We start from the raw sequence: 23,123 nt of genomic DNA on the forward strand, positions 1-23,123 counted from the left end.
AAGTTTTCCGGGGGTATACTTCTCGAAGAATTCTTTCTGAGAGGTAGCATGGAACGACGCTCCTGAATCTAACACCCAAGATTCCTCCTTGCTCTCCAAAGAGCATATCAATGCGTCGTCTCCTCCTGAAGTGGAAGTGACATTCATCTCTGCCTTCGCCTCCTTCTCTTTCTGTGCACTCTTGCACTGATTCTTGTAATGCCCGGTCTTTCCACAATTCCAACACTCGATAGCCTTCGAGCTGTTTCTTGGATTCCTTGACTTGGACCTCCTGTCCTTTGATCTACCTCTGAAATTTGATTTTCCTCGTCCGTTTCCTCTGGTTGAATTTCTACCTCTTGATTCTGTATGCAATACTGAAGAGGTTGTAGCTTTACCAGTCTCTCGCCGTCGGATCTCCTCACTGAGAACCAAATCACGAACGTCGCCGAACTTCAACTTTTTCTTTCCCGATGAGCTACTCACTACCGTGACTGTAGCGTTCCAACTCTCTGGTAGGGAAGACAAAAGTATCAACGCCCGAACTTCTTCATCAAACTCAATCTCAACTGAACTCAATTGGGTTGTAACCGTATTAAGTTCATTGAGGTGTTGTGCTACTGACGCGCCTTCCGCCATTTTCAGATTGAATAACCGCCGCATCAAATGAACTTTGTTCGCGGCTGATGGCTTCTCATACATGTTTGAGAGTGCTGCCATAAGACCTGCCGTGGTCTTCTCCTTCGCTATGTTGAACGCAACATTACGAGTCAACATCAATCTGATAACTCCGAGGGCTTGTCTATCTAGAAGGTTCCACTCTTCTTCCTTCATAGAATTTGGCTTCTTCCCCGATAGTGGTTGATACAGATTTTTCTGATACAGATAATCCTCTATCTGTATTTTTCAGAATCCAAAATCTGTTCCATCAAATTTCTCAAGTCTTATTTTTCCTTCATCTGCAGCCATGACTCCCACTTGAATCTGACTTCCTCTAGATCGTTTCGCGCTCTGATACCAGTTGTTGGGAATTTAACGCCGAAACCCCTAATGCAACAGAAACGTAGTATAGAAAAGGTACACCAAGATTTACGAGGGTCGACAACTGCCTACGTCCTCAGGAGCCACACTGTAAATTTCTTATTAATCAAACAAGAAATTACAATTTAGGAGCAGATCTCAAAACTGAGATTTCTCAAATAAACACTGTAGCTACAGTGTTAATAGTCAAAGGGTATGAACCCTTTCAATTTCTCTCACTTGAGAATAAATAACCCCACAATTAAAACCCCTCTTTAATTCCCTCTCTCTCTTCTTAAATCCCCTCAACCTGCACTGTTGAATGCTGGGATTTAATCACAAAATCGCAGCTGCGATTTGGGGGTTTTCCGCCGCCGCCAGGGAAGAACAAACGGAGAAGGGGGAAGGCTCTGCACCGAAACCCTAGCTTGATGGGGGGGGGGGTTTAAATAGGCGATGGGGGAGGGCTGGCGACAGCCTGTCGCCAACATCCGCTTCGACGCCAAGTTCGAGCCGAACGCAGAGGTCGAACAAACGCAGAGATGAGCGAACGCAGAGTTCTGGGGGGCGAACGCAGAGCTATCCGGAGATTCGAACGCAGAGCAAAAGCTCGCCTGCGCTGCCGTCGAATCTCACCTGGGCTACGCCTCCAGCTCCGCCCGCGACGACATCGATCTCGTCGGAGCTCCTCGCCGGCGCTCCTCATCAGAAATGAGGTTTGATCTTCGCCCTCATTCTAACAATAAATGCATCACGTGCAATGCGCGTGTGATATACTAATTATTCTTAAACTTTTTAATACGCTTAGATTCTCTTGTATCCAATCCACTGGCGATTGTCACGTCAATATGTTACAGAAATTCCTGATATAACACTGTATTCTAGACTTGTAGCAGGTTGAGTATAAATCCTCAAATAGTGAAGATATAATTCCATTTGAACATCAAGAAATCTAAATATTAGTTTAAAAAAAATAAAAAATAATGAGATACTAATTCATGTTCATATTTTGAAGATGCGGACTCCTGGAAAAGCAGAAAACTTGAAACTATTGGCGACAAAAACATGCATCCTATATTCAATGGGATCCGGCTCCACAAGTGGACAGAGGAAACCAAAAATCAAACACCAAATGCATGCACTGTGGAAAAAGGATCAATTATATATTCTGTACTCTGAGATATGATGTAACTATACGGGTTATCTTAGAGTATGTGTATCTATACACCTGATCTTAAAAGTGCTAGTTGCACTTTTACAGATAACCCTAGGAGTAGCTTGTCATTTTGGCTCCAGTGTCACCCGTATAATTATAAGTAGATATCTCAAAGGTCATCCGTATAGATACGTAGACTTTAGAGATATTGTGTAATTACATCATACTTTAGATAACCGAATGTAATTAGTCCAAAAACAAAATGCCAAGAAGAGCATTATTGAGAGTTACAAATTTCAATGCTTATCCTCCTTTCGCGCATCACTGGCCCACAATAAAAATCAGCCCGACCAACGAAACAAGGCCACGCATCTCTCGCGTTCTATGTGAGTCATTGACCAACTCATACAAGCTCCAAAAAAGATATCCGAATGTGGGGGGTCCCACTTTAAGTAGGATTTGACAGATGGACCCCAACTCACGTGACAGGGCCCACAATTTCCAATTTCCGACTTAATTATATAATGATGATGCAGGCCGAGCCCGTTACTCAACAACGACCCGATCGTCTAGTGAAAGAACGATGGCCTGTGCTAACTTGGCTTTTCAATTTTCTTCATGCATCAATCGAAGCAATATCTGTACGTTCGGCAAAGCGAGGGCTCTGAGCTCTGGGCTTCAAGTTGGGCCGAAGAAGGGTGAGGTCTGGGCCTTCTCGTCGCCGATAGGAAGCCGACGACCGGGGATCGACGAAAACCCGGAAGCTATAATCTCCGGCGAATGGCAGGAGAACTTCTCGTTCTTGAGCTTTGATGATCTCCGGGCTTATCTTGAAGCCCATACTGACGATGAAAGCACCGAGGTCTTCTTTCTTAAGTCGTTTTATGAGTAAATTTAAAACTACCTTCTCATGGGTTTTTTTACAAAACATCACCAATATTGATGCACATGATGCGTACGAGTAATCCCGATTTCAATTCCCCCCTAAACTTTTACAATTTGCATATATAGTCTCATCTATAGTAATTGCAATAATTTTGAGAACATAATAGTGTTGGGCTTCTAAGCTTCTTACAAAACCTCCCTAAAATAGTTTGGATATGTTTCTCCGATGACAGAATGGACCATCGTCCATGATGTTAGGAGAGGTGATGTCGACGTCGGTTCTGACCGCAACAGCCGAGCAAACCTTGGAAGACGTCGGCGACGACCTCGAGCTCGTCTCAGTCATGCCGGTGGTTGATGGCGAGCTTAGGTGCACAGGCGTGATCTCAAAGAGCGATAGAGCCAAAGCCTCGCATGAGGTTGGTTCTTTTACTTTTTATCTATTTATGAGAGCGAATGCAATAAAAAAAAAAAACTCACCGCATACTTGAGATTTTTTTCGGACTAATATTGTTTTAAAGTTGTCGCCGAGCAGTTGAAATCAACGGTTGGTGAGGTCATGACATCTCCCGCAATCACACTGCCTTTCAACAAAACGGTGAAAGGTGATCGATAAAACTGAGGATTGGAATTGGAATTGATTAATAAACCCATGATTATTTTTTGGTGTTTTTTTTTTAAAATGATAGATGGATCTCGTGTTTGTGTATCTTGTTGCAGATGCTGCGACTTTGATGCTCAAGATGAAGATCAGCATGATACCAATCCTTAACAAGAGAAGCCAAGTCATTGGTTAGTTAGAATATATCCAATCACCTTAAATTTGCAGGGAAAAAAAATGTAATGATCATACTAAGAGTCAGTAATTTTTTGTTACAGGCATCGTCACTGGCGATGAGATATCTCAAGCGCTAGAAGCAATGGAGACAGCATGATGCTTGAAGAAAATCTTGATCAATCACAGATAGTATTGTACACAAATAAATGAATTATTGAAGGCTGAATGTGATAGATGTTGATAGTAGAGAGTGTTGTGTATAATGAGCTGTGTATTTTGTTGTTTTCTTCAATGAAACCCAGTCGACATGTCTTTTATCCACTTCTAACTGAAAGCTGAAAATAACGCAAACTCGTCCCCTTCTTATATTTTAATTCCTTTCGTATTCCTCAAGACTGCAAATCATAATTTTTCTACATTCATCCGATTTGTACTAAAAGAACAAAAAATAGTAATATCATGATCACAAAAACATCAACATGAATTTGACCCACCTGAACTGAATTCACATGATGAGTTTGTTCAGATAATCTTTGATGCAGACCACAGTAAAAAAGATTCAAAATGTATGTTATGATTGTAAAACTATGAGCTAAGATCTTGAAATCGGTCAAGAAAGAAATACTTTCTTATTTTCCGATTCAACTTCAGCCAATTCTAAAAAAAGCAATAGGCATTTCATCCGTAACTAAATGCTAAATCACATTGAAATATGTCCTGATACAAACTCTTGATGAATAGAAGAAGACGATATTTCTCTTTGAAACACTTTGTTTGTATATTTGCAGTGATGAGTATACTTTAGCGGGGGAAAAAAACAAAACAAAAGGCTGGATGTTTGTATTTCGGTCTATCACAGACGAGCTGTAGAGACTTCACCTTGCTGATCCCCTTCAGGAATACTGCTACCATTGCTTATCTGATTACTACCATCAATTGTTAGAACTTCTTTTGCTTCTAATGTAGGAATTACAGGAGGTCTAGTTCTTCGAGTAACTGTCATCTTCAAGCCCTCGGTTGTATGAATGGTTGCCCCCGTTGTCATCTCCACCTACAAAGAGTTCAATTTGTTTCATCATCAGGAATCTTGATAGTTTCTTTTCAATGTTAGATTAATGCTTGAGGCTTACAGGAGGAGCTCCAACGGCTATTTGGAAGTTGAATCGCCTAACTAGCATTGCTGTTGCTACTACAGTCTGCAGAAAAGTGGGGAAAGCCAGAGAGAACAAAATCATTTAGGACTGATTTGGCAAAGGATCGAGGGAGAGGGATTAAGAACAATGGTTAAGCTAGTTAACCAATTTGCCCATGAGATTCATACTTCAAAATTATGGTCAAAATAACTCGAACTTTAAATTATCCAACTTTTTAGCAAAATAGCAACGCGACAAATTGAATAATCAAATTCAAGTGCAAAATCACCAGTGTAAACTGCCTCTTAAGAGTATCATGTTACCTCAAAGGTAGCAAACATGTCTCCAACGCATTTTCGTGGCCCACCACCAAATGGTAAATAGCTGAAGAGATTTCAAGATTATGATAGAATATCAAGTTATAGTGAATGTAGAGCGCCGCAATGTGTTGAAATATGATGGCTAAGTTAACAGAATGAAAAGGAAACAGATGGTGAAATTTCATAGCCAGTAACTCAACCTGAAATTTTGATTTGTTTCATTTGGATTTGGTCCATCAAGTGGCCATCTTTCAGGATTGAATTTCTCAGCATCAACCCAATGCTTAGGAGAACGATGAAGGTTCCACACAGAAATGAAAATATCTTCACCCCTATGGTATAATTTTAACAATTTCATCACCATAATCAAAAACAACTCTCTTCTAAATAATGAAAGGACAAAAAGCAGTGTAATATACGACACAATTATATGTAAAGGTAAAGTACCCATTACCTTGTTATGGGGTATTTTCCAAGAACATCGTTCTCTTGAGAACGACGAATCAAGACTGGTGGTTGTGGATAAAGTCTCAGTGACTGGAAATAAGGTAGCAGAAAGGATTAGTCTAGCTGGTCCATTTATAACCGTGATGTTCTTTGCTTGAATAATCAATTACTAAAAATAAATAAAATGAGGACCAGGAACAATTCTCACTTCATTAATCACTCGAGTAGTGTACTTTAGTTTTTTCATGTCTTCAATAGTAGGAAAACGATCCCCTAACACGGTGTCAACCTAACCAATAAACGAAATAAGCACCATAAAAGATTTAATCAGCATGCCAGGATCGTATTGTGCTGGCCACCTGGTTATATACGAAATGATTGGAGCACAAAATTATTTAAGTACAAACCTCCTCTTGAAGCTTCGCCATAACCCTTGGGTTCTGGAAAATTTATACATATAAAGAGAAAACCATTAAATACAATAAATACTAAGAGCAATGTAATAATCTTGCTGAGAGAACAGGAAAAATGTTGAAGTATTAACGTTACTTTTTTAACATCCATTTCCGTGAAATAGAACAAAATAGCATCTAAGCTTCAGCTTAATGAGGAATTGCTAGGCTAGAAATTACCTGACTAAGAAGATAAAAGGTCCATGTTAGCACTGCTGCAGAAGTTTCATGGCCAGCTATTAGCATTGTCATCAAATCGTCACGGAGTTGCTTGCTAGAAACCTACTCGAGCAAGAAATAAAAAAAAATCTAAGCATGGCTAAACTGTAAAACAGGTTAAATGAAGAGTGGCTATAGATGGGTGATACATCATCTCCCGATGCCAATAAGAAATGTAGAATGCTAGGATCTTGCTCGTTCATGTACTCTTCGTGAAATTGCAACTCCTCTTGCTCTACCATTCTCTGATGATGAGAAAAAAAATAACTTATGGCCTGTAGAAATTACATCAGAATACTGCAAAATATAAATGCATTCAACTACCAAAAATGTATATTCTGACGATAAGGATGCTTACTACCAGAATACACATCACTCATGACCAGAGACCAGAATACAAGTCACTCACCAGAGAACTTCATGAATGCAGGACAATATGAAAGCATAAAAATATAAACGTTATTTTCTAAACCCTACATATCATATTTCATTCCTAAGAAGTTATCAACTGCTGATAGCATGAGCCTGTTGAAGGAAGTTGAAGCTTCGTATGCATTATTAAAGTGGTTCTTTACCCCTGTGTGCTGCCTCTAACGAAGTTCAAAAGCTAACAGCATTTCCATATTTTGCAAAAGAAGTCCCATGAGAGAAGGAGTGCTAAAGATTAAAGAATTTTGATATACATAGTTAGTTCACAATCAAATATCTCAAACTTTTAAGAAAAGTGAAAACTAATGTAACATTGTTTTCTCGTGGAGATGTAGTTGCCATAGTTTGCTATAATTAATTATGTTCTCAACAGTACTCATGCCATAACACGTAACTTGTGCTTGGCATTTTATAGTCGTCAGTGGCGGAGCCAAGAATTTTTCTTCGGGGGGCAAAATGCAACCATCATACTATGCATCAATTAGAAAAGCTTTCCAATATAAAAATACATAATAAATTTTCATATATCTAAATATATGAAAGAAGAACATGAAATAGAAGTTTTACAATTAATATGCTATAAATTATCCTGTTAAAATTTATTTCAAATCAAACAATATATAAAAGAAAGAAAGCTTTTGTTTCAAAAGGGCTAGAGTCTTTTCTCTACTGGTTGAGGGTTTGTTCTAATTGAAATGGTTTTTTTTTAATATTAAGGCCATTACACATTTTGAAGTAACAATGTCAAGGGAGTTTTTGAGAAAAGTGTAAAGATCGGAGAGGTTTTGTGAGACATCCCATAGTGAAAGAGGGGGATGAGACATCATATAGTATGTTGTTGTAGGGTCGAAAAATTACAGTTGATTGATTTCTTGTTTTAAGAATGGGTTCAATCACTTAGTACGAATCCCTTACAATCACTCTCTCTCAATTACAGAGGAAGAGAAGATTAATTTGACTTCTCTTTTGTTTAAAAGTGGGTTCTTGGTGGCGAAAGAATATCTCACTTGATGCTTGAGTCGAACTTGCTTCCCGTTGACGATCAGATCAAGATCGCTTCAACTCGAGAAGAGAACCAGACTTTGTTGATAGCTTAGATTGTTAGAACCGAGGTTCGGATCTCAATCTTGAATGCCAAAGCTTTGCCCCTCGTGCTCTTCGTCTGCCCCCTCCTTTTATAGCTACTCATAGCTATTTATAGGCCTTTAGTGCGTAACTGATGCGCTGAAATTGTGGAGTTGTAGCGTAACTGATGCGCTAAAATTGTGGAGTTGTGGCGTAACTGACTCCTTGGATTTAGCCCACATGACTGACTGGGTTTTCGGAGCCGTTACAACTGGATCTCTCGCGGACGACGAGCCTCGCTGCATGGCGAAGTTCATCTGATTGAACGAGCCTCAATATGCAACAATGTTCATTTTCTAAGGCAAACTTTGCAATATAACGAACTCTGTCTTCACTAACGCCGTCTGACGAGCTTCGTATTCACTAATGAACTTTGTCTTCAATAGCTGAGTCCAACTACGTAGCAAGTCTTGTGAATTTTCTTTTGACGAGCCTCATCTTCACTAATGAGCTTTACGTCTGGTGATGTGTTTCGAACCTCGTATCCAATGACGAGTTTCGAATCTCATTTCCAATAATGAGCTTCGAACCTCGTTTCCAATTATGAGCTTGAACCTTATCTTCAATGACGAGCTTCATCTTCTAGAGTAGCTTTGTCCACAGTGATGAACTTTGATGTCAAGCTTCGCGACGCAGCAAACCTCGTCTTTTGATGTCGAGCTTCGCTACGTGGTGAACCTCGTCTTTTGATGTTGAGCCTCGCTGCATGGCGAACCTCGTAGGCGAAGCTGTCAGGCGAGCTTTGTTGTGCGCGGCGGAAGTTCTCGAAGCGACACGAACAATAACTCGAGATAAATCACAACCAATAAGCAAATCACAAATACAACAAGAACAACGAGTTTAACGTGGTTCGGTAAGTTGCCTACGTCCACGGGACAGGAGGGGGAGTTCTTACTATTAGAAATCAAGAGAATACAAATAGAGTTACAAATCTCACCGATCAAACCCTAAAACAAAATTCTAGATCTCTCACAAATCTCTCACAATTGAATGCAACAATTCTTTCCAAAAAACTGCTCAAAATCATCCTTATTTTATCCTAACTAATCAGGATTAGAGTTATATATCAGCTCCAAAACGAACCGGGTTGAAAACCCAAAGCCCAGCCCAAATAGCCTGTGGTTGACCACGGCGATCGACCGCTCAAGTATCGCGGTCGACCGCTCAAGTATCGCGGTCGACCGCGCAAGTATCGTGGTCGACCACGGCGATCGATCGAACACTCCCGATAGAGAAATCAACTACAGGAAACTCACGGTAGACCGTGACGATCGACTAAAACAAACGACAGAGCCCAAAAATCCTACAGGGTCCACGCGGTCGATCGTGACGGTCGACCGCCTCCAGCTCCCAGCTCTTCCTGACCCTTGTACACGTTCGCGGTCGATCGCCGCTGACTCGCGGGCGACCGTCAGTCTGCTTGGCTGAATTTCTGGGTTGTTTTCTTCAGTTGTTTGCCAATTCTTCAAGCTTCAATCAGTTCAGGCGAGCTAAGTTATCAGGCGAACTTAGCATTACAGGTGAACTTCAATGTTCAGACGAAGTCCAGTCTTACAGGCGGACTTCAGAACATGGATTTGAGAGATATTAGCGTTTTTGTCAGTTTTGAGCTTCTTTGCTAGGAATTAAGATAATTTTTATTGCCTACAAAACCCCCTCTAAAATTTTCAGACCCAAATCAGGTTGTATGAGGTCTGAAATATTTTGAATATTAAGACCTGCAAAATGAGCACTATTCATATAAAATGAGAAGCCTTCTAGCGAACTTGTCCATTCTGGTAAAGTTGAACTCTTCAGACGCAGCTATTGATCGCCATCTAGAATTTTTAGCAAACCTTCAGCTATCAACGGACTTGACGTGTCTTTACCAATTGCCGTTTGAGTTAGACTAGTCATGCTTTTGTCCTTAGTATGGTAAGTTATCGAGAAGTTTCTCTTAGGCTTAATGCTAAGATTTCTCCTCTATCCTCAGCCATTCAAGACGTTGGATTAAGTGTTCGAGCATGATTACAACAGTTAAGTTATAATCGAGTTTGGTTGTGCCGTTTGTTATAACTCAGTCTGGTGTTTTGAAAGCGAAACTCATTGCATGGTAGGCCTGCTAGGGTGTGGTGATGTCGTTGATAAATAGTGACTCATCGCATGGTAGGTCACTATTTAGGAATAAGGGGTAGATAAGAGGTTCATCGCTTGGTAGGCCACTATCAACAGGATATAAGATTCAAACTCTCATCGTCACAAAGAAAGAACCCAGTTTTAAACAAAGGGAGGGTTTCATCCTTCCCTTTTTTATAAATCGGGGAACCGATAAAGAAAACTATAGTTTCTTTTTCTAAGTCAGTTAGAGAAAAATTATATTGAGAGGATTATAATCATTCTTTTTCTAAGTCAGTTAGAGAGAATAATACAAATTTAATTCTCGAATTTCTCGTAATTTCCCGCGCTAACAACGTTATTTGTAAGAATCACGGTGTGGAGGTAATCAAGTCGTTCAGTAACGTGAACGTATAACGACTGTGATTAAAATAACGGCACATCACATGATAGACCACTATTTACGATCATTCTAAGGAGATAGAACGTTCGGAAAAGACCAGATAGTAAACCATCACATGGTAAATCACTATCTTGATCGAGTGACAAGTAGGTGTTCATTGCATGGTAGGATACTACTTGGCGAGGGAAATCAAATCGTTCAGTGATATAAGAGTATAACGACTGTGATTGGAATAGTGACACATTGCGTGGTAGGTCACTATTTTCGATCATCCTATAGAGATAGAACGTTCGGAAAAGACCAGATAGTAAGGTAACGTTTTAAATATCGGTTATCGAGGATTTATCGGACAGTCAAAATCCTTATCGGATAGCGAAAATCAGGAATATATCGGGGATAAGTAGTATTTATCGGAGTGATATACTAGATGGTGTATATATATAATATAATAACAAAAAATATAATCTAACCATATTTAATGAAATATAAACATACTAAAATATAAATAATCATTTTTAGAATCACTAACCAATTGTAGAAGGCGAGTCGGGTTTAATAACTCACTAAATGCATACATACAAACATAACACATACATATAATAAAACATATAGATACATGCATAAACCATAACCTTAACAATTGTTAAGACATCAGTTACAACTTATTTCTTCCCTTCATAACTATGTACTAAATGTTATCAAATAAATACTCCTCTAATTATTTGTGACTGATGTGCGTTTATATTTTAAAAATTCACAAATATTTCACGCATAACTAATCTTCACTCCTTTATATCCGTTGTAAATTAATAACATTATCAAGGAGTGACGATCAGTTATGTGTGAAATTAATATTTATAAATACTCCTTTATATCCTTTATTAACTGATCGTCACTCAATATTCCTTTATATCCTTTATTATTAATTAACTGATCGTCACTCCTTTATAATTAATAACATTATAATTAATATTATTTGTGCGTTTATAAATATTAATCTATAACCATTGTAGATAAGATAGAATTGTTTTATCAAATATTATTTGTGTGTTTATAAATATTAATTTCACGCATAATTGATCGTCACTCCTTTATTAAATATTATTTGTGCGTTTAGAAGAGACATCAGTTACAAATAATATTTAATAAATGTTGTTTACACTTTTGTTTCTTCTATCTCATATAAATATAATCCATACTCAACTTCCATTACAAAATCTTATCAAATTCTAACAAATAAAAAATAAAAAAGGTAGAGATGGAAGCAACACTATGTGATTCAAAAAGGTTAGTAAAAACATGTTTTTTTGTAAGGTATAAACTCCGAATTATCTCTATAAATTATATATTTTTTCGTGAAGCGTGTCATCTGATCAAGATGGAACTAATGATCAAGCCAACATCCCGATCCGAGAGATAAAAATTTATCAAAAACAATGGAGTATAAATGTTCGTGTCTTACGTAATACTATCCTCCTTTAAGAATGGAGAAGGGAATAAGCAAAAGTTGATTCTAATTGATGAAGAGGTGATACGAATTTCACATTGTTATTATTCCATGTAATTTTCATATTACCGTGATTATGTGATTTATTCTACATTGTGACTTTTGCAGGGAACACTTATTCAAGCAATTTTATTTAATAAGCTGATAGAAAAGTTTAGCCGTTTATTGATAAAGGGAGAGACGTATACTATAACCAATGGAGAAGTAAAGCTTCCAAATAATTTGAGAAAAGGAGTTAGCACTAACAACAAAGACAATCATTCGAGAAACAAAAAAATTTGTATCATTGGAAAAGTTGAAACGAACAATCATTCGAGAAACAAAAAAATTTGTATCATTGGAAAAGTTGAAACGAACATTCCTTTCATTTAAAGATGCTTCTGCTTTTGATGATGGAATAATGTCTATTGGAAAAGTTGAAACGAACATTCCTTTCATTTAAAGATGCTTCTGCTTTTGATGATGGAATAATGTCTTTTTGGTAAGTTAAAAAAAATATTATGCGAATATTTCTACATATTAATAATCACTAAAATTTCTCCATTGCAGATGTTGTTGGATTCGTAACAATTGTGAAGCCAATTTTTAGCAATCCCAATTCCAAAAGAAGGGAGGTCATAATTATGAATAAAGAGTAAGAATTTAATATTATTGTTTATTATTATGTACTAATTATTGGTAAGAAAACTAATATTTTTTTAAAAATTTAGGTTTGATCAAATTTCGATGACACTATGGGGCGATTTAGCGGAGATTGAAGGATCGTCTTTGGAGAATTTGAAAGATATGAAACCCGTTGTTGCATTGCTATGCGTAATTGGTAGACGTTATTTAGGTAAAAAAATAACGACAAGCATGGTTTTAAAATGATATGAAAATCTTTTAATTTTACGTTTGTTTTATTTTTAGGTGAGTTTCAATTATCTATAAGATCAACTCTGTTGCTCGTGAATCCTGAAATTCCACAATGTAGAGAAATGATAGACTTGTGTGCAAGTTTTAGCTCTTTTATTTCAAAGTTTTATAATAAGTTTTTCAATATATCAGTGCAATATGTAATTTTCGTAAGATTCTTTAACTGATTCAAATCAAAACCCTCTTCATCTCCTCAGTATCATAACCTCTACATTCAATAATATATAACTCCCCCATCCCTGCCTCCTTCTCAACAATCCATTCACCATAACAAAGAGTACTGATATCTCTCTTGTAAAACATAGCTTGCCGAAACAATCTATCATTTTCGCTCTGACAAACCCAACCATTTTCCAATTTTGCGTATTGACCAACCTTGATGACAACGACCTTGTGGACTATCATGAAGCGAGATGATGTAGCTCCAATATCGGTGCTCTAATAAGATCATATTATTCTCCGTCAATGATGAATAACACATGGTATTGATTGCAGATGATAAGCTAGCTTCATCTCATTTTCATTTTAAGTTTCTGTACACAATTATATATGCTTTCAGGATGTCTATGATATTATACTTTGTATCATAGTTTAAAGGGAAAAAGTTCCCCTCCCTTTGTAATTCACTTTGTTGTGATTAGTATTGATGAAAGTTACAACAACCAGATTTGAGAAATTGATAAACATGAGACTTGGCTTAAAGCTTTCATAAACATCAGTCAAAGTTCATATTATCAGGCATTTGAACTGTTGCTTTCCTCCTTTGTGTGCCAGATTTTAGCAGAAATAAGTATTTTTTTGGCAAAGATTTCTTTCTCAAAAAATGTAATTAGAGTTCTCCTACAATAAAATATAGTTTAATTAAATACCCTAATGTTTCCATACCTTTGCACTTATATACCCTTTTTTTAAATGCATTTATGTACCATATTGTTTCACTCACTTAATCACTTTAATTTGATTAACCTTTCATTTCCTCTCTTCTTGTTCTCCATGTAGTTCTTTTAAATGAAATCATGTTCATCACCATAACTCTCCAACTACAGTTCTAAAATAGCTATCTATTCTTCATTAGATTGGTGCATAGGTAAGTTCAACAAAGGTGGTCTTACAATGGCATACGTGTTGGCCATATTGTTGCAATTAATCACACGGTGACAAGAAGATGCGAGCTATAACAAACATATTACATTCTTTAATTTTTCTATCCAGCAGTAACTAAGTATGTCTACGTGCAACGCACGTGCACTATACTAGTAACTCACTAAATAACTGTCCATTACCCAAAAATTCAACTCAAAATTTAGCCAGATAACGCCGATATTTAGAGCCTCCATTATTGGCCGATAAGTACCTTTATCGCCGATAACTCGCCGATAAACCCTAAAAAACGATAACCGATTAAAAATCCTATTTATCCTAACGGAAAGCTCCCAAATACGATAACTCAGTGATAATATCGGATTACCGGCCGATATTTAAAACCATGTCAGATAGTGAATCATCGCATGGTAGATCACTATCTTGATCGAGTGATAAGTAGGTGCTCATCGCATGATAGAACACTACTTGATGAAGTATTTTCAACGGGGGTTAAGAATTGACTATCAAAGTTAATTATTAACGTGATAGTTCTGTAGACCCGTCATCCTATAGGAGAGGATTGGTGGAAAATTTTGGAGAAAGTGACTATCAAAGATAATCATTAACATGATAGTTTTGTGGTCCCGCCATCCTATTGAAGAGGATTATCGAGTAAATTTGGAGGAAGTGACTATCAGAGGTAATCATTAACATAAAAATTTTATGATCCCGCCATCCTATTAAAGAGGATTAGCGAGGGAATTTGGAGGAAGTGACTATCAAGGTAGTCATTAACATGATAGTATTTTGGTAAGGGGTCAGATGCTCACGTCTGACTTCGGAATCACATTAGAGTTGATTTATGACGAGTTTTGGATCGTCATGGTTTCATCAGAGAAAGCTTGAGGTAGTACATAGTTTTGCAGAGAAACCATGACTGCCACCACTCCAGCGATAGCTGTAAATCAGGATTAAAGGGTAAATGCTCTTGCATCTAATAAGACTTGGATTTTATCCTTCAGGCTGTAGCATTTAGAGGTGGGATGATGAACCATCCTGTGGTACGCATAATTGCTGGGATCATCCGTTCTTGATATCTCCTCAAGTCGCATCAATTCAGGAAGTTTGATCTTTTTCGCCTTGATCAAGGATTTGAGTATCGGGATGACTTGCTCATCTTGGAAGTCATACTTCTGCTGAAAACGGCTATCCGAAGATTTGCCATTTTGCTTTGACGAAGATTTAGGAGAAGAAGTGGTTTTCACCATCAAAGCATCTTTTCCTTTTACATGAGCCAGAGGGGTGATGTTGTCTTGGTCATCACCTCCTTGAAAATCATATCGCTCTTCAGCATCTAATCTTTTGAGCATGCTTGCAACCTGTTCTCCTTGGCGAACAAGCTCTTTCCAAGTTCGGGTCTTCACCGCGCCAATCTTGATTAAAATATGGATCGAGAGATTATTGCGACACATCTCGATCAACGTATTTTCAGAGACTTGATCACGGCAATGCAACGATCGATTTCTAAATCTCTTGACAAAATTACTGACAGACTCTGTCTTCTTTTGCTTTTCAGTTAGCAGGGTGACCATAGATACTTCTATGTTATCGTCGAAGAATCTGGTCATAAAGAGTCTTTCCATGTCAGCCTAAGATTTGATGGAGCCTGATTCCAGCTTGCGAAACCATTCAAAAACGACCCCTTTGAGGGTGCTTATGAACAGTCGAGTCATAATGGGACCATTCTTCACTATGTGTCCAGTTATGCCTGGAAGTAGTATATGTGCTGGGTAGGAGACCTCTCGCCACCAAACTATAGGAGGTTGAGTGGCTTAAACTTCGGAGCATAGGGGACAACATCCCATTCAGCGGTCTAACCGCCCCCAGTTCTCTGAAGTTTCTATAAAGCTTCAAAACATCAAGCTGCTCCTGAAAGTCGTCTAGCTTCTGGTCTCGCTCTTTCTTGCGAGGGTTGGACTCAGCTTCGGACGATTCAGAGTAAATATCAAAAATATTTTTCTCATCTTCTTCATTATCGTCATCTTGATTTCGACGGCTAGATTTCCGAGCACTGGGTGAAGGTCACCGGTGCCTTGATCATAAGGATTCGGCGATAGCTTTCTTCTTCTTCTTCTCCTTGAGGAGTTTGTCCACCATATCCTCCCAAGCGTCTGATGGTTTCTTATTGTTGGAGGAGAACAGCTTGTTATTCTTCCAGCCTTCTTGCCATTTCTTCTTCATTCCCGATCATGTGAGCGCTCATTTGCTCACTTTGATCGGTGTTGGAAGATTAGGATGTTGCAATGATAGAGTTTTCAGGCTCTTCCTCGACATCATAGGATATACCCGCTAATTTTTGATAATCCAACGGGATCCTTGCTCCGGTACGGGTACGGGTGTGTTTGAAACACCCTGTTTTTCAATGAGTGTTTCTCGTAATCCTGGAAAAACTCAAGATCGGAGGACTGAGAAGAATCGACTTGGGTTTTATCCTTGTCTTTACCAACTATATTGATCGTCACTTCGACGTAACGATTTTTGGACGCTTGCTTTTTAGGACGAAAACGTCTTCTTCTGGATGAAGGAATCATCGAAGGCTCTGACAGTCGTTCAAAGATTGTAGACTTGTGTGCTGATACCCCCACATGGGCATTAAGAGAGTACTGCGGAGATAAGTTTCTCACAACTACAATTGGATTTTATTTGGCTCATACTGCGCTTACGAACCAGGTAATCACGGAGATCAGTAACGGGACCACCCCCTGTTAACCCAGGTAGTTTGCTTATGCATGCGCAAGAATCTCTAAGTGTTAGAGATTAACGAGCCTGGTGGGCTGGACTGATACGCGTGTATCTTCTTCTCTGTTTCGGGAGCTTAGTGATCCTCATGGGAGCTTGATGATAGGTGATTCTCATGATATCTTGAGAATAGTGGTGTGAAGCGATACGGCGGAGCACAGGATGAAGCGTGAAGCGAGTCGGAAGAACGAAGAATCAAAGCATGATACAGGTGTATCTTCTCTTCGGAACTTAGCGATCCTTATGGGAGCTTGAGGATAGGTGATTCTCATGATAGCATGAGAATAGAGGTGTCAATCAGTACAGTGGAACGCAGGGAAAGCGTGGAACGAGACGACGAGCAGCAGATTCGAAGAATTCAGTTTTCAGCTCGTGAGTCGACTCATACATGTACATGAGTCGACTCATCAGATTGAGTCGACTCATGCTTGTCATGAGTCGACTCAAGAACTCAAGCCCTGTTAGTAATTCGGTTCTGACCAGTCGACTCATCAGTTATGAGTTGACTCATATGAGGTCATGAGTCGACTCATCTCAGTCATGAGTCGACTCATCGAAGGTTTCCTGGTTCGTTTGGGTTTCTGTTCACACGAATTCCTGTTGGTTTTAGGCTTGGTTATTTACCAGATTGCCATCCACGTTTGTACACCTATATAAAGGGTTGTTTAGGGTTTCTAAACATCAGTTTAATCTTCTTAAATCAGAGAGAAAGGAAAGGGGAGGCCAAGATGTAGATCTAAAGGGTTTTAAGTCTAAGTGAGATCCTAATCAAAAGGATTAGGGTTTAGATTGTAAGGATCTTAAGGATCTTAGATCAGACAGAGATTCTAATCTTTGTATTAGGGTTTAGACACTGTTTTAAAAAACCTCCGCCTAGTCCGCTTAGGCGTACACCTAGACCTAAACGGTACCTAGGCCGCCTAACTAGCGCCTAGCGCCTAGGCGGTATTTAGGCTGCCCACCTAGATTTTACGAACGTTTAGGGGAGCATTGTCTGCTTACGTAGATTGCACCATGTAGACCTTGATTGTGATTTTATGTGTCGTAGCCTACACGTCCTCCAAATTCCATTAACCTTCAAATATGAATATCTCCACTACCTCCTCCGACCTTCAGCAAAACCTCATCGACCACCACTTAAATGAAGAAAGAAAAAAAACGCTCAGAAACCGCTTAGGCGTCCGCCTAGGCGACTAAGCGCTGGGCGCCAAGTCCGACGCCTAGAAGCGCCCAGCGTTTAATGTAACATTGGGTTTAGAGAGGATTGAGAGGTTGTTCTCGATTCTAGTGAGATTGTGAGGGAGAGATTGTGATCTTTTGTTCTTCATAATCTAGAAGAATGTATTTTTCTTCGTCATACTGAATTATCTTGTGTTTTAGTTGTCTTCTTCTCAACCCACCTTTTGGTAATTCCGCGACCAAAGGGTGCTCGCACGGCGACTCGTATCATGGACGAACCTCATGCTGAAGACGGGGTTTGTCGTCTGGGTGCACTCGAACGATTGGGCGAGGCTTATGTGTGATACAAGGTTCGTCGGTTGGGCAAGCCTCGTCATTCATGCGAGCTTTGATATTCGGACGAACCTGGTTCGGGGAACGAATCTCGTATTTCATGCGAGGTTCGTCAATCGGACGAACTTGGTTCCAATGACGGATTTGTCGTCTGAGTCAAACCTCGTCTTGGGCCCTTGAATATTTCTCTGTAACAATGCTAGTCTGAGGTTGAAGACGAGATTCGTCTTTTCGATGAGGTTCGTCACTTCGTCTTTGTCGAGCCTGAGTCTTGCTATTCTGAGTAGTAAGGCAAATTTGCACTGGTTGTTTTGAATGAGCCTCGTGTTGAAGACGAGGTTCGTCAGTCAAACGCATCTAAATACGCTGGTGAGGCTTGTTATTTCGACAGGACTGAATATGACCAACTCGAATAGCAGTGCGAGCTTACAACGGTTGTTTCAAACGAACCTCATGTTGAAGACGGGGTTCGTCATTCGAGCGAGGTTTGTCCTCCTGACGAGCCTAGATTTGGCAATCTTTCCCAACAGAGCAAACTCATTGAGTTGGACGAACCTCGTATTGAAGCTCGTCATTCGAACCTAATTTTGTACAAGGGTGAAATTCGTCATTTTGACGTTCCTCAGCTAATTGACCCTTAGTAAGCTTGTGGACCTTAGACATGTTGTCTCGTAGCTGATAGTGAAAACCGTCCAACGAGACCAAGGCTTGAGCCTTGCGGCGAGCCTGGTTCTGACGTCGATGCTGTCTTGCTCGTTTTGAGAGCGAATTAGCAACAGGTTCTACAACAGCCAATTTCTGGCTAGGTTGTTCCGTAGAAGCAACCAAAGTTTTGCGAGGTTGCTTGACAACTCACCTCTTCGCCTGATGGCTAGTTTTCAAAGCCTCGTTATTCAGAGGCAAAGGTTTCTCCTCGAGACTGACTCGGGTTGAACTATCAGAAGCCACGTGGGCTGAAGTCTCATAAGAGACTCTACGACACTTACGTGCCTTCGTAGGACTCTAAGTTTCTAAGGAGAGGAACTCCTCATACTTGGATTGGTCGAACTCGATGACGAGAATTTCGATCTCGGTTCCCACCGCTATCTGATCTGATTGCACCACCACCAGTTCATCGGAAAGAACGGGTTCTCTCACTATGATCACCATCTTCTGTAGGGTCGAAAAATTAAAGTTGATTGATTTCTTGTTTTAAGAATGGGTTCAATCACTTAGTATGAATCCCTTACAACCACTCACTCTCTCGATTATAGAGGAAGAAAATATTAATTTGACTTCTCTTTTGTTTAAAAATAGGTTCTTGGTGGCGAAAGGATGTCTCACTCGATACTTAAGTCGAGCTTGCTTTCCGTTGACGATCAGATCAAGATTGCTTCAACTCGAGAAGAGAATCAGACTTTATTGATGGCTTAGATTGTTAGAATCGAGGTTCAGATCTCAATCTTGAATGTCAAAGCTCTGCCCCTCGTGCTTCTCGTCTGTCCCCCTCCTTTTATAGCTACTCATAGCTATTTATAGGCATTTAGTGAGTAATTAATGCGCTAAAATTGTGGAATTGTGACGTAACTGATGCGCTAAAATCGTGGAGTTGTGACGTAACTGACTCCTTAGATTTAGCCTACATGGTTGACTGGGTTTTCGGAGCCGTTACAGTTGGATCTCCCGCGGACAACGAGCCTCGCTACATGGCAAAGTTCATCTGATTGAACGAGCCTCAACATGCAACGAGGTTCGTTTTCTAAGGTCAACTTTGCAGTATAGCGAACTCTGTCTTCACTGACGCCATCTGACGAGCTTCGTATTCACTAACGAACTTCGTCTTCGATAGCTGAGTTTAACTACATAGCAAGTCTTGTGAATTTCCTTTTGACGAGCCTCATCTTCACTAATGAGCTTTACGTCTGGTGATGAGTTCCGAACCTCGTATCAAATGACGAGTTTCGAACCTCGTTTCCAATGATGAGTTTCAAACCTCGTTTCTAATGATGAACTTCGAACCTTATTTCCAATGATGAGCTTCGAGCCTTGTCTTCAATGACGAGCTTCATCTTCTAGAGTAGCTTTGTCCACAGTGATGAACTTTGATGTCGAGCTTCGCGACGCGCGAACCTCGTCTTTTGATGTCGAGCTTCGCTGCGTGGTGAACCTCGTCTTTTGATGTTGAACCTCGCTGCAAGACGAACCTCGTAGGCGAAGCTGTCAGGCGAGCTTCAATCAGTTCAGGTGAGCTAAGTTGTCAGACGAACTTAGCATTGCAGGCGAACTTCAATGTTCAAGCAAAGTCCAATCTTGCAGGCGGACTTCAGAACATGGGTTTGAGAGATATTAGCGTTTTTATCAGTTTTGAGCTTCTTTGTTAGGAATTAAGGTAATTTTTATTGCCAACAGTTGTTATACACCTTTTTCTTAAATAATTTTGCTACACACCTTATAATGTGTATACACCATTGTATTTCACTTTGGGTTTAAAGGTAAGTAATGTATTAGAACATATAGAGTTATGTCGGTTTAAAAGTAAAGAGAGTAAAACTTTGTTTTGCAAGCAAACCTCATATATATAGTGGGTCATTTTGCAAAAAAGCCGAGGGGAGGGGGGCATGGCCACCCCTGGCCCCAGTGCCTTTGCCACTGATAGTCTCCCAAAGTTACTATGTCAGGTAAAGAGTGTACGTTCCCTGATTATCAATGAGTCAGACAAAAGTTATTTTAATGCACAAGTGAGCTTTCTTAACATTTGGAAGAAAGAGAGTACGTTCCCTGATTATCAATGAGTCAGACAAAAGGTTTTTAATGCATAAGTGAGCTTCTTAACATTTCGAAACCAAGCATTGCTCTAACTTGTCTATCCTCTACACATGCAAATGCACATACAGCTACTATGTTACCTTACAAATTGCGATCAGTTCATCCAGAGTAGTATTAATCAATTTAAGAGCTTCATTAGCCTTTTTCTGCCGAGGGGAGATATCTTTCCATATTGGAATTTCCCAAGTAGGTATCGGAGAAGTGCTTCTCATCTCTGCTTCTCTCAAAACAGTATAAACAGCCTGAACATTAAAAACATTAGCAGACAATGTGAAGTACATAGAAAATTTGTGCGCCACGAAGATCGGAAGTAGCTACGCAAACAAGCAAATACCTCAACTATTCCATTATCAACTGATAACGAATCAAACTCATAATTAAAAACTGCCTTGCCAATGATATCCAACGTCAACCGAGAGAAGAGGGACTCCATTTCTACGTCCTCTCCGTCCGACGCCGCAGCATCCAATTTATCACACAGTCTATTTGAAGCTTCTCCAAATAGGCTGATCATGGCAGCCACATACTAGCGACAATAAACAGTTAAAACAATAAAACCCAAATTAGAAAATACAGCTAAAGAAAAGGAAAATTTTCTAGTACCTTTTGGTGCAATGCAGGGACAATTGCTCGTCTCCTAACACGCCAAATCTCCCCATCGGCCGGAATCAACCCCGTACCCATTACAAACTCCAAAATTTCAGCTAGAATCCCCTGTTCATCCAAGCAAACCCCGCTAACTCATCAACCAAATTGCGGAGAGTTAAAGTAAGTCCAAGGAAAACAATAGAAATACCTTGGAATAAGCCTTGGAATTGTCCCTTAGTATACGCCTAGCTATGTCCGGGTCCGAAACGATCAAAAACGACTGTCAACAATCACAAAATCAAGAGATTACCAACACTTCGACCAAGCACGATAGAAAAATCCGAGGGAAAAAAAAATTTACAGCTGCAGTAGCTGGGGTGATCACCTTGGGTCCGAAATTGAGGCGACATAGGTGAGGAAGAGTTCATAGAGGGGTATGAAGAAGGCCTGTCCTCCAACAGCAGCAATAGATCCCCTCGCCTGAGGAATCTCCGGCCGGTCACCCTCGCGGCCCCCGCCTCCCCCTAATCTCTCCACGAACTCCGCCAAGAATTTCCCAGCGGGACCCAGCCCCGACAGAATCGTGGGGACCAACCTGCAAGGGAGGAGGAAGGGGAAAAGAAAGGGCCAAAAATCCAAAATTGATCGGTAATTTTCCACTCACGTTAAAGAGCGTAGATGAAGACAGGTGGCTCACCCAGACTGGCCGACGGTGAACTCGCCGGAGGCCGCCAAGAATTTCCCAGCGGGACCCAGCCCCGACAGAATCGTGGGGACCAACCTGCAAGGGAGGAGGAAGGGGAAAAGAAAGGGCCAAAAATCCAAAATTGATCGGTAATTTTCCACTCACGTTAAAGAGCGTAGATGAAGACAGGTGGCTCACCCAGACTGGCCGACGGTGAACTCGCCGGAGGCGATGCGGGCTGCCAGCTCAGCACGGCGCTTCTCCTCGAGCAGCCGTTCGACGTCCTTGACCGCAGAGTCCCCGCTCTCGGGTTCGGGCGACCGGCCGCTGGAGGAAGACCAGCATCTGATTGAACGGCGAGGGTTTGTTCCGGCGGCCGAGTGGCATGGACGGTAATAAGTGGGGGATTGTGAGGTGGTTCTTGGGAATTGAGGCGGGAGACGAGAGAACTGAAGCAGCTGAGCAGACGCCATTCCAGCTCCCCAAGGACGAGAGGAGGGCAAAGCACGAAGATGATGCGGGGGAAAACAGAGGGCAGTTTTCAACTGACTCGTGGGCCCCAGGACCCGTAGCATCCACCGCTCATTTCCTGACACGTCACTACCCAGCTATTGAACCCGCCCTGTGATTACTGTTTTCGATGGTTTCTTAATTCTTACCAACGAGCATCTATTTCGTGTGAGTACAGCGACCGTTTGTATATGGGCAAAGATGTTAGATGGGGAATTTAATTTCACCCAACATCGGAAACGCCCACATTCACACCCAGCGAAAAGGGCCAAAAGCGAC

The 23,123-nt window shown here is 40.3% G+C and overlaps 2 protein-coding genes across 2 annotated transcripts; one reads left to right on the top strand and one right to left on the bottom strand.

Moving 5' to 3' along the window:
* On the top strand, window positions 2,696–4,139 carry LOC109850629. The gene is made up of 5 exons (XM_020420682.1): window positions 2,696–3,017; window positions 3,274–3,459; window positions 3,576–3,645; window positions 3,761–3,832; window positions 3,920–4,139. The coding sequence occupies exons 1-5, from the start codon at window positions 2,739–2,741 to the stop codon at window positions 3,973–3,975; spliced, it is 663 nt and encodes a 220-aa protein (XP_020276271.1). The 5' UTR covers window positions 2,696–2,738; the 3' UTR covers window positions 3,976–4,139.
* LOC109850612 (protein LUTEIN DEFICIENT 5, chloroplastic) lies at window positions 4,474–23,075 on the bottom strand. The gene is given in 16 exon segments (XM_020420664.1): window positions 4,474–4,869; window positions 4,949–5,014; window positions 5,275–5,335; window positions 5,472–5,603; window positions 5,726–5,808; window positions 5,927–6,007; window positions 6,126–6,158; window positions 6,351–6,452; window positions 6,539–6,634; window positions 21,142–21,303; window positions 21,396–21,587; window positions 21,665–21,775; window positions 21,858–21,929; window positions 22,035–22,057; window positions 22,060–22,244; window positions 22,533–23,075. Coding segments are annotated over 16 exon segments (1,974 nt in total). The 5' UTR covers window positions 22,910–23,075; the 3' UTR covers window positions 4,474–4,671.

The sequence above is a fragment of the Asparagus officinalis genome, chromosome 1, assembly GCF_001876935.1.
Source record: "Asparagus officinalis chromosome 1, Aspof.V1, whole genome shotgun sequence".
Taxonomy (NCBI): Eukaryota; Viridiplantae; Streptophyta; class Magnoliopsida; order Asparagales; family Asparagaceae; genus Asparagus; species Asparagus officinalis.